The sequence below is a fragment of the Nicotiana sylvestris genome, chromosome 2, assembly GCF_000393655.2.
Source record: "Nicotiana sylvestris chromosome 2, ASM39365v2, whole genome shotgun sequence".
Classification (NCBI taxonomy): domain Eukaryota; kingdom Viridiplantae; phylum Streptophyta; class Magnoliopsida; order Solanales; family Solanaceae; genus Nicotiana; species Nicotiana sylvestris.
The window spans coordinates 213816881-213831188 of record NC_091058.1 but is presented as its reverse complement, the minus strand read 5'-3'; the positions used below and the strand labels follow the sequence as shown (position 1 = coordinate 213831188).

Sequence of the window (14308 nt, the reverse complement as noted above, 5' to 3'; positions counted from 1 at the left end):
TACCCGACATGGTTAGCCAACATTGTGCTAGTGCCAAAGAAGAATGGGAAGGTCAGAGTCTATGTCGACTACCGGGATCTCAACCGGGCCAGTCCAAAAGACGACTTCCCTTTTCCAAATATACACATCCTGATTGACAATTGTGCCAAGCATGAGCTACAGTCATTCGTAGATTGCTTCGTTGGATATCATCAGATCTGGATATATGAGGAAGTTGCTGAGAAAACGACTTTCATTACACTGTGGGGAGTGCACTGTTACAAGATGATGCCATTCGGCCTAAAGAATACAGGGGCCACCTACATGAGGGCCATGACTACCATCTTCCATGATATGATACACAAGGAGATAGAGGTGTATGTGGATGATGTTATTATAAAATCCAAGAAGGCCACTGACCATATGGAAGATCTGAGAAAGTTCTTCAATAGGCTGCATATATACAACCTGAAACTAAACCCCACAAAATGTGCATTTGGGGTTCCTGCTGGAAAATTGCTTGGGTTTATTGTGAGTCGCTGAGGAATAGAACTGGATCCATCGAAAGTCAAAGCCATTCAAGAACTACCACAGCCAAAGAACAAGAAGGATGTGATGAGTTTCTTGGGAAGGCTTAACTACAGCAGTTGATTCATAGCACAATTTACAGTTATCTGTGAGCCAATCTTTAAGATGTTAAAGAAGGACGCCGCCACCAAATGGACCAATGACTGCCAAAGGGCCTTCGACAAAATCAAAGAGTACATGTCAATGCCACAGTCTTAGTCCTTCCCGTGCCAGGTAGACCCCTATTACTCTACATTTTAGTGTTAGATAGAGCTTTCGGCTGCGTTCTAGGGCAGAATGATGAAAATGATGAAACAGGGAGGAAAAAAAGCCATTTACTATCTCAGTAAGAAGTTCACCCCTTACGAGGCACGGTATTCTCTATTGGAACAAACCTGTTGTGCTTTGACTTGGGTAGACCAGAAGCTAAGACATTACTTATGCACCTATACTACATATCTCATATCTAGAATGGATCCCTTGAAGCACATCTTTCAGAATCCCATGCCCACTATCAAGCTAGCCAAGTGGCAAATCCTGTTAAGTGAGTTCGACATTGTTTACGTGACTTAGAAAGCGGTCAAGGGACAGGCACTGGCAGACCACCTTGCTGAAAACCCCATGGATGGAGGATACGAACCCTTGAAAACGTATTTTCCTGATGAAGAAGTATCATTCATAGGAGAAGACATTGCGGAACCCTATGCCGGAAACTTCAAAAGAGTTGGCATAGGAGCAGTCTTAATATCATATACCTGTCAGCATTATCCGGTGTCTGCCAAACTCAGGTTCCCATGCACCAACAATATGGCCGAGTATGAAGCCTGCATATTAGGACCCAATATGGCCGAGTATGAAGCCTGCATATTAGGACCCAAAATGGCCATTGACATGAACGTTCAAGAGTTGCTAGTGATTGGAGATTCAGTCTTACTTATACATCACGTACGAGAAGAATGGGCAAACAAGAACTCCAAGATACTCCCGTATCTATATCACGTACAGGAATTTAGAAAGAGGTTCACAAAGATGGAATTCCAACATGTTCCCAGAATCCAGAATGAGTTTGTCGATGCATTGGCCTCCATATCATCTATGATACAACATCCCGACAAGAATTTCATTGATCTCTTTCCAGTAAAAATCCATTATCAGCCAACTTACTGTGTCCATGTTGAAGATGAAGCAGACGGAAAGCCTTGGTTTCATGATATCAAGGAGTATTTGGCAAAAGGAGAGTAACCGGAGCTTGCAAATCCTACTCAGAAACGCACACTTTAGAGATTGTCCAACAACTTCTTTCATAACAGAGGAATCCTGTATAGGAGAACTCCCGATTTAGGATTATTGAGATGTGTCGACGCAAAGGAAGCATCCAGGCTACTAGAGAAAATTCATGTTGGGACCTGCGGTCCACATATAAACGGTTTTGTCTTACCGAAGAAGATACTCCGGGCTGGTTACTTTCGGATGACTATGGAAATGGACTGCATCCAGTATATCCGAAAATTCCACCGCTATCAGATACATGCAGACATGATAAAGGTACATCCAAGCGAGCTTAACACAACAAGATCACCATGGTCATTCGCCGCCTGGAGAATGGACGTTATTGGACCAATCGAGCCTGCTATTTCCAACGGACACAGGTTTATCCTAGTAGCCACCGACTATTTCACCAAATGGGTTGAAGCAGCATCTTACGGAGCAGTAACTAAGAAAGTCATGGCAGACTTTGTCTGCAACCACATTGTTTGTCGATTCGGAATTCCAGAATCAACCATTACTAATAATGGCTCCAACCTCAACATCGACTTGATAAAAGCTATGTGCGAAACTTTCAAGATTAAACACAAGAATTCCACAGCCTACATGCCTTAGATGAGAGGAGCTATAGAAGCCGCCAACAAGAATATCAAGAAGATATTAAGAAATATGATAAAGAATCACAGAAAATGGCACGAGAAGTTATCATTTGCTCTTCTAGGGTATCGTACCACGGTCCATACATCAACCGGGGCAACCCCCTATATGCTGGTTTACGGTATGGTGGCTGTCATTCTCGCTGAGGTAGAAATTCCTTCCCGAAGGATCATACAAGAAGTTGAGCTCGACGACGCAGATTAGGTAAAAAGTCATTATGAGCAATTACCCCTTATAGACGGAAAGAGAATGAATGCAGTCTGCCATGGTCAACTCTATCAGAATAGAATGTCCAGAGCCTTCAACAAAAGAGTCAAACCAAGACAGTTCGCACCGGGACATCTGGTGTTGAAGAAAATTTTTCCGCATCAAGACAAAGCTAAAAAGAAGTTCTCTCCCAACTGGAAGGGTCCATACATGGTTTACCGGGTTTTGACGGGAGAAGCCCTCATACTTGCAGAAATGGACGGAGAAGTCTGGCCAAAGCCAATTAATTCAGATGCAGTCAAGCATTACTATGTGTAATCTTTGTGCTTTCCTTATATGATGTAAATTAAACTGCGCCTGACATGATTCCCATTTAAGAGGGGATATTTAGGCAACCCTATGGGTTCGGTCACAATTCAATAAAAATTTCATTTTCCCCGCAATTGGAAACTGGGGCAGAATTTTGAGGAGGACCCTCAAAATTCGAAAGTTATTTCAGCCGATCGCCGCACGAGCAACAGTCAAAAACATCAACCCATAATACTGGGGTAGAATTTTGAGGAGGACCCTCAAAATTCCGTAGCAGGAGAGGTTGCAATGTCCTGAACTATGTCATAGTCGTCGGTTCATCTAAAAGCTATTTTTAACTATACATTTATGTCATACTTTCACAAAATCATGCATGTTTATTATTGAAACTGCTTTGTTTAGCAACGCTACCCCAATGATATAGATGGTATCACCAGATCAAAGCCGAATGAGTCAAGCAAAGCCAACAGGGATACGAACTAACCATCCTCCTTACAAAACTCACGATTTTCTTTGGATGCAGGCACTAGGATTACGAAGTCATTAAACATACTGTACACCCATGGGACAAACATTGTTCAAAATATGACTCCCAGAACCATTGCACTTGCCAACATCTATTATCAGCACACACCAGTGATGTTCCATACGTCACAATGTTCCTAGTAATCACAATGTCGCAATCTGCTATCAACTAAGAAAACTCTACTGTCGGTGTTATCTTATTTCTTGCATAAGGCTATCATTCTGCCTTCCAAGACTAAACGTTGTCTCCATCTGCATCAGCATTGCATAAGGCTACCATTCTGCCTTCCAAGACTAAACGTTGTCTCTATCTGCATCTGCACTGCATAAGGCTACTATTCTGCCTTCCGGGGTTAAACACTACCCCATCTGCATCTGCATTGCATAAGGCTACTATTCTTCCTTCCAATTTGTATAAGGCTACCATTCTGCCTTCCGAGACTAAACGTTGTCTCCATCTACATCTTCATTGCATAAGGCTACCATTCTGCCTTCCGAGACTAAACGTTGTCTCCATCTGCATCTTCATTTCATAAGGCTACCATTCTACCTTCTGAGACTAAACGTTGTCTTCATCTGCATTAGCATTGCATAAGGCTACCATTCTACCTTCCAAGACTAAACGATGTCTCCATATGCAACTGCATTGCATAAGGCTACTATTTGCATTCCAATTTGCATAAGGTTACTATTCTGCCTTCCGGGGTTAAACTCTACCTCTATCTGCATCTGCATTGCATAAGACTACCATTCTGCATTCCGAGACTAAACACTGTCTCCATCTGCATAGCTGAAAGATCGCCCCATACTGTATCTGCATGGCTGAAAGATTGCCACAAACTACATTGCATGGCTGAAAGATCGCCACATATTGCATCCTTCATGGGCTGAAATATCGCCAACTCATCCAAAGGCATCATCGTTTGGAGGCACCATCTTAATAGCCCGAGAACACCATGTCATGGCATGAGGATCTCCTTCAATCTTCTGCATATCATTATTCAAAATCGTCATGGTTCGGAGGTACCATTCTCATAGCCCGAGAACATCATTTCATGGCCTGCGAATCCCTTATCATACAACCCATGGCCAAGGACATCATGGTCTAAGGACATCATCCTCATCGTCCGAAGATAACATTCATGGTCCAACAGGAATTTGCATCATGTTTAAATTTATGCATAGCATACGCTTGTATTGCTTCTATTTGCAGGTGAAACGACGAGCAATGGCTATCCTAGCAGGAGAGATCCCGCTCCAGTTCCCTCAAGCCATATTAAACCTAACCATTCCCATAAACCGTTCACTCACCCAGCCCTAGATGTTGCGTCCGTTCTTGAAATAACTTCATCGGTGCACTCTGCCGATGGATCCGAAACTACATACGACCTGAGTCCTGTGAAACCAGGGATATGTAGGCAGCTCCGAAGACAGGGCACGGCCTAATCTCTCGAACTGTTTCGTTCGGTCAAAATTGGCCATCGTTTCTTTACCCGAAAACTTTTTCATCCTTCCCTGGAAAAGATGGGCAGTTGTTGATACCCAATTTTTCCCTATATATTTTTAATATGCAAAATACCTTTAAAATAGCATATATATGCATATATAAACATGTTCAAGGTTTTTATTATTTCCATAATTTTAAGGTTTTAAATTGATTTATTTTCTCCCTTTTTCTCCATAAATCCCCAATAATTATTTGCAAAATTATTGTTTTGATAATTCATCTATTGGATTTCTATATTTATGCCAAAATATGGCTAAGATCATTTTTATATATTTTTAAAATTACATTTAGTATTTTTAAAGCTAAATTGCACATAATTACAATATTAGCCCTTTTTGAAATTTAATTATGTTATATATATATATATATATATATATATATATATATATATATATATATATATATATATATATATATATATATATATAATTGGACCCTGTATTTTTAAATTGTCAATTATGTATTTTAAAGCATTTTAGAACTTTAAATTATTTTCCAAAAATTATCTACTATTTTTTATAAATGAAATAGGAAAAACTGGCTATTTAAATTATAGCCGAATTGGCTTTCAATTATAGCCAAATCGGACCCCAATTCCTAGCCCAATTTTGCAATTAAAAGCTCGACCCACACCCTATTAACCCATACCCAAACCCGAAACCCACCTACCCTTTTAAATCTCGGCCGTTGATCTCTCATATCAACGGTCCACGTTATTCCTTTCCATAATTAATCCCAAACGACCCCCCAAACCCTTTCATTCTTACCAAAAAAGCCGCCCTTGGATCCTTTCCTCTCCAAATTCTCTTTGAGACCTAACCCTAACCCTAAAATGCCGTCACCAGCGTGAACCCCTCCTACGATGTTTCTATGTCATTCTTCGACCAGACTTTGTCTTCCACACGCCATGTCTCTTCGATTTCTTGGATCTTTGAGATTTTATCAAGGGAACCCCAGTTGGTTCCGGTTTGGAACTTTGTTTATAAGCTTGTCTCAGGCCATTTTCCGTTTGTGAGTAAGAACTTCTTCTTGTTTTATTACAGATCTATGGGTTCTTGACCTATTCTATCATCTATACTACTTTTCTGGAAACCCTAGCTTTAAATTCTCCGATATTTTTAGATCTGTGATGGATCTATATGTCTTTTAAGGTTGTCACCTGTTTTTCTCAAAAGATTTCTCTGATTTCAAACGATTTCCTCATTTTCCAGACTAGGGTTTCCAAACCCTTTTGCAAAAAACTATTTCTTTTTGATTTTTAGCAATTACTTTGTGATTTTTAGTATGTTTAAACACCGCTGGAGTCTTTCCTTTTGCTCAATTCATTTTTGTTAAGAAACCCTAATACTTCTAGGTTTGATTTGAAGTTTGAGTCTGTTTGCGATGTGTTTGCATGTCTCTCATGAACATTCTAGGTTTCATGTATGTTCTATATGCTCTTGTGCTTCTTGCTCTAATTTGTTCTTAGGGTTTCGCTGATTTTGCTCAACACGTGTTATTTATCGTTTAATAGTTCCGACTATTTGTTTTATTGATTGTTCACATAATGATTTATATTGATTTTGTGTGATCTCCTTAGACCTGCGATATCTTCCCTGAATCTATTATTTTGTGCATTTTTCCTTGTAATTCTGTACTGATTTTTTGGATTTCTTCTTTACTTTTGTGGTACTTTCCTTAGTTAGTACTGATTCCCTGTGATTTTGAATCTCATTCGTGATTCTTTGAACTAACTTTCAGAATTAAAATTGTACTCTACCTAATTTTTGTGCACAAATATGCTGTTAGCTATTTAACGTGTACTTTCCTTACTTGAAAATATTTTGTACTTAGTCCTTATTACATGCTACATGCTTTTACTACTCCTATTGTGGTAAAACCAGTCTTATAAGTAATTCTTTTTCCTATTTGATACAACTTGTACCCATTTGAACTATGATTCCCTAATTGAAGGGAGTCCGGGTTTTTAATTGATTCTGATTTGTATTATTTCTATAATTGTGCTAAGTCAGTACTTATTACCTTATTTTCCTGCATGTTCTCAAACTATGAATACTCTACCCTCTCTTTAGCATAACAGACGAATAATGACACTGTTCTGAAGTCTCTCTTACACACATGCATACTCGCTTACTTCTCTTGATGTTTACTTGATACTCAGTTGGCTGCAAGCCAAAACTGAGTGATTACATTGCTCTACTGCTCTACACACTACTGCTCTACTTTCCTTCATTGTATTGTTCTTCACTCCTCACTCTGCACTTATTCTCTCATTTTTTACTGGTATGTTTTCAGTTTAACTTACAGCATCCAAAACAACATATCTCTATTTGTATTGCACTTACTTTTGTTTCTCTTATGCTTCTACTTGTAGTTCTGATGTCTCCCTTGCAAATAGCATGCCTATTTTGTCATGGGATTACCCATTCCCTGTAATTTAGCGTGTCTACTGCTTTCTTACATTTTCTACTACTATTCTGCCCTACCCCCTAACCCCCAATACATTATAAGCATATGTTTGTGACACCTAGTCGCTATGTGATCCTGAACCCTTCCCCCTAAACCTAATGAGTAACACTTTTTAGCACTCATTAATCTAATACTGTTAAGCTCCTGGTATGAACCCTTTGTGATGAACTATTGTTGTGACTATTTAAGTTTCTGTAGTATTTCTATGGTGTTAACCTGTGTGCAAATATGCTTTTCATATATTTGAACTATGTATGTTGGTTTGGTTTTGAGTTGCTGATTGTCCTGTTTCTTTTCTTCTTCAAAACTGGTTCACTAAGGCAAACTCTTCTATTGCTTTCCAAAACTTATTTCAAACTAATCTTTGTCAAAACTATTTCCAACTCAACTCTTTTAAATCTATGTCAAGCACTCTCATATATACTCTTAGACCACTAGTTTCTGCCCCTTTTGTGTGAGCCTTGCCTTGGGACCCTTGAGCTCTCTCTGAACTTGGACACATAAAAGCTTGCCTTTCCACACTGCACTTACTCTGCCTTGAACTTGGACACATAAAAGCTTGCCTTTCCACACTGCACTTACTCTGACTTGGTTATGCAATCTGGCTGTGAGCACTGCCCGGGATCCCTTGAGGTCCTTAGGGAACTCTGACACACCCAGATATGAGAAAGGCTATGGAAAAATCTTGGCACTTGAGGTGATTTATTATATAACTCAGGGAAGAAGTCCTAATCAGGTATTGAATGTTTGAGCCTGTTTTAGGCTCTCTATAGTGTAAATTTTACTCTTCTTATCTAATTCATTTTAGTGTTGGTCTGTAATAATTATTTGTAGATAACTCTGGGTTGGATAGTGAAAAGGGGTGGGTAATATGCATGCTGCAGTATAATCCACGGTAGAAATCATGTTCCTAGGTTTACTTTCTCTATGCTCAATAGCAGCCATGTTTAGGTACAACATGCCAAGCATGCCATGCATTAGATATCATGCCATTTAGGATTTATATGTACTGTTTTCAGCATCTCATCCACACTTAGAAATCATGTCTATAAGGTAGATAATAACAATAAAATAAGCTGCTAATATGTGATTCTGCCCACAAAGCATGTTCTGAAATTTCATCTAGGAATCCTGTTCTTAGGAAATTCTCCAATCATGCTGTGCATTTAGAAATCCTGTTCTTAGGAAATTCTGAAATCATGTTGTGCATTTAAAAATCCTACTTTAGGAATCCTGCATATAAATCATTAGATACCATGACTAGGTTCTCGTTCATACTCACTCAGCTACGCTTAGTTAAACTACTGATGCATGAAAAAGAGTATCAACAGTCTCATCCTACTTTAAACAAACTGGTAATAATCCCTACATGTCTTTGCAATATTTAGAACAACATGTTTTAGATAAAATAACCTCCAAACTGTTTTTAATAATTCTGGTAATTGCTGCATATTATTTTACGCCTAGGCAAGCCTTAGGTAATAACTTAAATAAAGCCAGAATTGTCTTTGCTTAATTGCCAGCATGTTAAAATCAGTAGGCATGCCTGATTCATATTTTATTTCTGAGTCATGTAATAAATCTGGTTCTACTATTACCACTTAAATACCTTGTTAGGATCTGAATTTAGACTTTAATTGTGTATGAGTCGTGCTATATATGTTCATTAGTTGTGGAGGTATATCTGAGCCTTCTATCTGATTTCTTTGTTTACCCCCTAAATGCAGTCCTATGTGTTTTTTTTGTTGCCTAGTATTTTGCCTTTAAACCTGAGGGTCTTCCTAGAACCCTTCTCTTATAGGATAGAAGTCCAAAATTCCTCCGGGACTGATAGGATGGGACAAGTAACAACATGCAATAGTGGTCGAGACCAACCTTCGCTTTAATTACCTTCACGTGGTGGGAAAGGGTAGATATGGATATGATGACCAGTGCATTAATACCACTTATAGCCCCTCTTAGAGGAGTGTCATACCGGGTATTGCATTGATATGATCCATATTATAAACGAACCTAGGACACCTCTCTTTCATTCATGAATATGCTTAGATTGTAATCCTTTTCAAAATCTAGTTTTTTTTTTCATTAGTTGGTTTCTTACGATCGTGTATTCAAACATAAATCCCCTACCATTTGAGCCATACTCGTTTATCTTCTAATTGTACAAATTCACAAAAACTGTTTGGTCGGTAACTACACTAGTGGATCCTGAAGGGTGTCTAACACCTTCCCCTTAAGATAATTTCAAGCCCTTACCCTATCTCTGATTACCAAACGTAGTTGTAAATGAACCCTATAGGTGCACTAACACACCTTAAATCGTTAGGTGGCGACTCTTCAAAAATGCAAATCCCTTTCCCAAAAGGAAAGAGTTGTAACATACCAAAAATGTTATGAACCCGATTCCGCGAAGGAAAAAGGGGGTGCGACACTAGGCACTTAGGATTTTTTCTCCTTCTATTTTTTGGTTTTTGTGTAAGACCTTGTGTGGTCTTTGTAAATACTTTGCATATATGAAAAATTCCTTTTCTTTCCATTTTGTCTCTGATTTTTGATTTTTGATAAATTCCGCTATGCGTTTGCCTTGTGAAAATGTTATTTCAATCGGGTTGCTTAGCCTCTATAATCAAGTGAGCACTAGCTCGAACTCAGAGTAGAACAAACCCTTAATTTTTTTAGTTAAGCGAGGGCAAGTCCCTGAGCTTCAACAATATGTTCGGGATTTTGATTTTGGATGGCTTGATCAAATCCATAATTGTATTGTTTTTATAATCGAGTTCGAGTAAGTTTCAAACTCATGGTAAAAGACCCCTTAAGGTTTTATATCAAATAATGATAAACCTTCGAGCTATATTCAAGTTAGTTTTACTTGAGCTCGGAATAGTGGAACCCTTAGGCCCGAATTGAGTAAGAATAAGATCTCAAAATCTAAGTGTATTGGACCTTAGGCTCTTTAGATTAGACCGATATGGCCTTTAAAAGATGGCTATTTTTTCCCTCTTTTCGGCTTAAAAGACTTAGTAAGAAATTTCTTTATGCCTTAGCATGTAAACTTTACCCTTTGGGTTTTTTGAGGATTCGATGTTGTTGATACCCAATTTTTCTCTATATATTTTTATTATGCAAAATAAATTATATATATATGTATGCATATATAAGCATGTCCAAGTGTTTTATTATTTTTCCATAATTTTTAAAGTTTTAAATTGATTTATTTTCTCCCTTTTTATCCATAAAATCCCAAAATTTATTTTTAAAATTATTATTCTGATAATTCATCCATTGGATTTTTTTATTTATGCCAAAATATGGCTAAGCTAATTTTACATATTTTACAATTTTATTTAGTATGTTTAAAGGTAAATTGCATATAATTACAATATTAGCCCCTTTTAAAAGGTTTAATTATGTTTTATATTCATAAAATTAGATCCTATATTTTTAAATTATTATTTATGTGTTATAAATAATTTTATCCTTTTAAATTAGTTTTCAGAAATTATTTATTATTTTTATAAAATTAAAAGGGAAAAATGGTTATTTAACTTATAACCATAATTGACTTTAAAATCTAGCCCAAATCGAATCCGCAATTCCCCAACCCAATTCCAATTCAAATCCGACCCTAACACAATTTTAACTCAAGCTCAAACCGGATCCCTACCTATCCATTTGATCATGACCGTTGATCATTCAGATCAATGGTCCCCTTTTCCCCTTACCATTTTTAACCCAAAACGACCCCTAACTTAATTAATTTGTTACGGTCCGCCGCCCTTGAATCCCCTCTCCTCTCAAACTCTATCTGAAACCTAAAGCCAACCCTAGCCGCCGCCACCCAAACTAACCCTAATCCCCTTCGATCCTCACCCAATCTATGGACTCCCATGGCTGTTTGAGATGTATACCGATCTCCTATGTCTACGAGTTGCCTGTTTTCGTGATTTCATGGAAAGTTCTCGAAGAGATCTAGTCTAGACCTTGCTCAACTTCTATCCATGGTCTCTTTCCGGCCATCCATGGCTGTTCGAGTTAGATCCTTGACTTTTCCATCTTGATCGGTAACTTTTCGAAGTCTTTCTCATTTTTCTGGGTTCTCCGAAACCCTAACTTTAAAGGCTTTCCGATTTTCTTTCATATCTGTCTTAGATCTGTGTGTGGTATGAACCTCTTAAGTGTTTTCCTTAAAGGTTTTCCGATTTTTCAAAACGACTCTTCATCTTCAACAATTAGGGGTTTCTCAACCTCTTTTAAAAGATCTCTTCTCCAATTTCTAGTGTTGTTTTATGATTTTACTATGTTTAAATAATTTATTATATTTTCTTCTACCTTGTTCATCGTGTTAAAACCCTAGGTATTTTTGGTTTCATCTGGGTTCTGAAATTGTCTTTGTTTGATTTGTATGTATACTTGTTTCAATTAAGTTCTTTGTGTTTAGATCCTCTTCTTTGTTGACTGATTTAGAGTTCTCACTACAACAAAAAAAAAATTACTTTTTAGCGGCAATAGAAATGGACGCAAAATCATTTACCGGCAATTACCTTTTGGCAGTTGTATCCAACGTCGGTAAAGTTATTAGCGACCATTAAACCAAGTGCTGGTAAAGACCCCTTTAATGGCCAGTAAAGATCCTTGAGTTTTAGCGGCATTTATTTGCCGGCAATTGCAATAGTCACTAAAATCTCCCCAATATTACATAGGTCATACATATTGCAACCTTTATTATTACCGCTAAAACCAATTTAATGACCAATAAAAGGTAGCTCATTTGGCGGCAAATACAATAGCCGCTAAAACGATTCTTGAATTCAACTTTATTTATTTATTTATTTATTAGTATACCTTACATCTTTCTCGTATTTTCTATATTTCTTATATTGCTGTTACTTTGTTATTTTATGGTATTTATGTCATGTTATAGATTTTATGGTATTTTATATTATTTTATTATGAGTCTATTGATAGTACTAATATAGTGGCTCTTGTTGCCTTCTTGAGCCGAGGGTCTCCTGGAAACAACCTCTCTGCCCCTCGGGGTAGAGGTAAGGTCTGCGTACATATTACCCTCCCCAGACCCCACTTGTGGACTTACACTGGGTGATTGTTGTTGTTGTTGTTATTTATTTTATGACTTTTATTATAGTCAGTAATATCTAGCTACAAAAGAGGATATTTTAGCGACTTTTATATTTGCCGCTAAAAATAATAAAGAACTATTCCAACATTTGTAATGCCTTTTATACCTATTTACATTCTAGGATAACAACAACAATCATAATAATAATAATAATATTTCACTTCAAAAAGCTCAATGCACTTTATTAATCCATAATTTGAGAGTGCAAATAACATAACGAAATGCTAAAATATTTGAATCTAGTAACTACTAATTAATTGTTTATCAAGTAGCTATAAGCTCGTTAGTAAGCTACATCGGGCAGATTCTCCCAACTCTTGATCACAATGACTTCTACATGCCATGTCTCTGAAATTCACAGTATATGACCTGGAATAATCAAATAAAATGAATGTCAAATCAATGGCATATGAGGTTCATTAGCACTCCAGAAAACAGCTACATGATCTTTTAGCGGAAACGTAAAAGAAAGAAAAATAATCCTACGTCCACCAGAGAACAATTGCCTTTTTTAATATTAACGAAGGAAAGGGAGATTTCCCAATTACACTTAAGAGAATTTCTCTCTTTACACAAGATTTGTAAAGACCTCCTCTTGATGTCATTGGTGACATCAAACTACCTCCTCTTGATGTCATGGGTGACATCAAAGGAGGAAGCTTCCTCCTAGCATCCACACCAACTCTTTCCACCAACTCTTCCAATTGGCATGCCATTGTTGACTAAACATAAACCAACACTTTCAATGTCCACCTTGGTTTGCGTTTCGAGCGTGCGTGTGAACAACTTGAATCAAACCATTGTTGAACGTACCACCTCCACCTAACAACTATTCTCTTCGGAGTTGCATCAGTTGATGCACACCCCCGCCAAGTCCTTGCATTGTGCAAACTTAGCGAGCAGGACTATCTTGGTCAATATGTCTGCAACATTATCGTCTATGATAACCTTCACGATCTTGATAGTTCCCACTTCAACAACATCTCGAATAAAATGAAATCTGACATCAATGTGTTTAGTGCGCTCATGAAATCTCTGATTTTTCATTATATGAATAGCACTCTGACTATCACATCTAAGAGTTGATTCTAGCTTAACCAAACTCAATTCTGCTACTAAACCGTTCAACCAGATAGCTTCCTTCACTGCCTCCGCTGCTGCCATGTATTTTGCTTCTATCGTAGACAAAGCGACAATCAACTGCAGAGTCGACTTCCAACTAATGGCACTACCAACGAGGGTAAAGATGTATCCAATTGTGGACCTTCTTCTGTCAAGATCTCCTGCATAGTTAGAATCTACATAACCGAGAATTGAAATACCTCCACTTTTTCAAAAGGTTAGACCAACACCATAAGCTCATTTGAGATATCTCAATATTCACTTGACAGCTTCCCAATGCCTCTTTCCTGGGCTGGACATGTATTTACTAACCACACTTACAGATTGAGCAATATCTTGACGTGTGCATACCATAGCATACATAATACTACCGACTACACTGGCATAAGGAATCTTTGCATATGCTCCACTTCATCCTCGGACTGAGGCATTTGTAACTCTGAAAGTTTAAAATGAGGAGCTAATGGTGTACTTACAGGCTTGCACGTATGCATATTGAATCTCTTGAGAACCCTTTCAATATACCTCTTCTGAGAAAGATGTACAACACCGTCTTCTCTTGA

General features: G+C 37.7%; 1 protein-coding gene across 1 annotated transcript; it reads left to right on the top strand.

Annotated features, from left to right (window-relative positions):
• Positions 1-1353: 1353 nt before the first annotated feature.
• LOC138886264 (uncharacterized) lies at positions 1354-1788 on the top strand. The gene has a single exon (XM_070167331.1). It carries the CDS (start codon positions 1354-1356, stop codon positions 1786-1788), a length of 435 nt encoding a protein of 144 aa, XP_070023432.1.
• Positions 1789-14308: the final 12520 nt, after the last annotated feature.

What these genes read in the sequence shown, in the direction of transcription:
- LOC138886264 (XM_070167331.1), top strand. Translation starts at nt 1,354, where the DNA reads ATGGCCGAGTATGAAGCCTGCATATTAGGACCCAATATGGCCGAGTAT.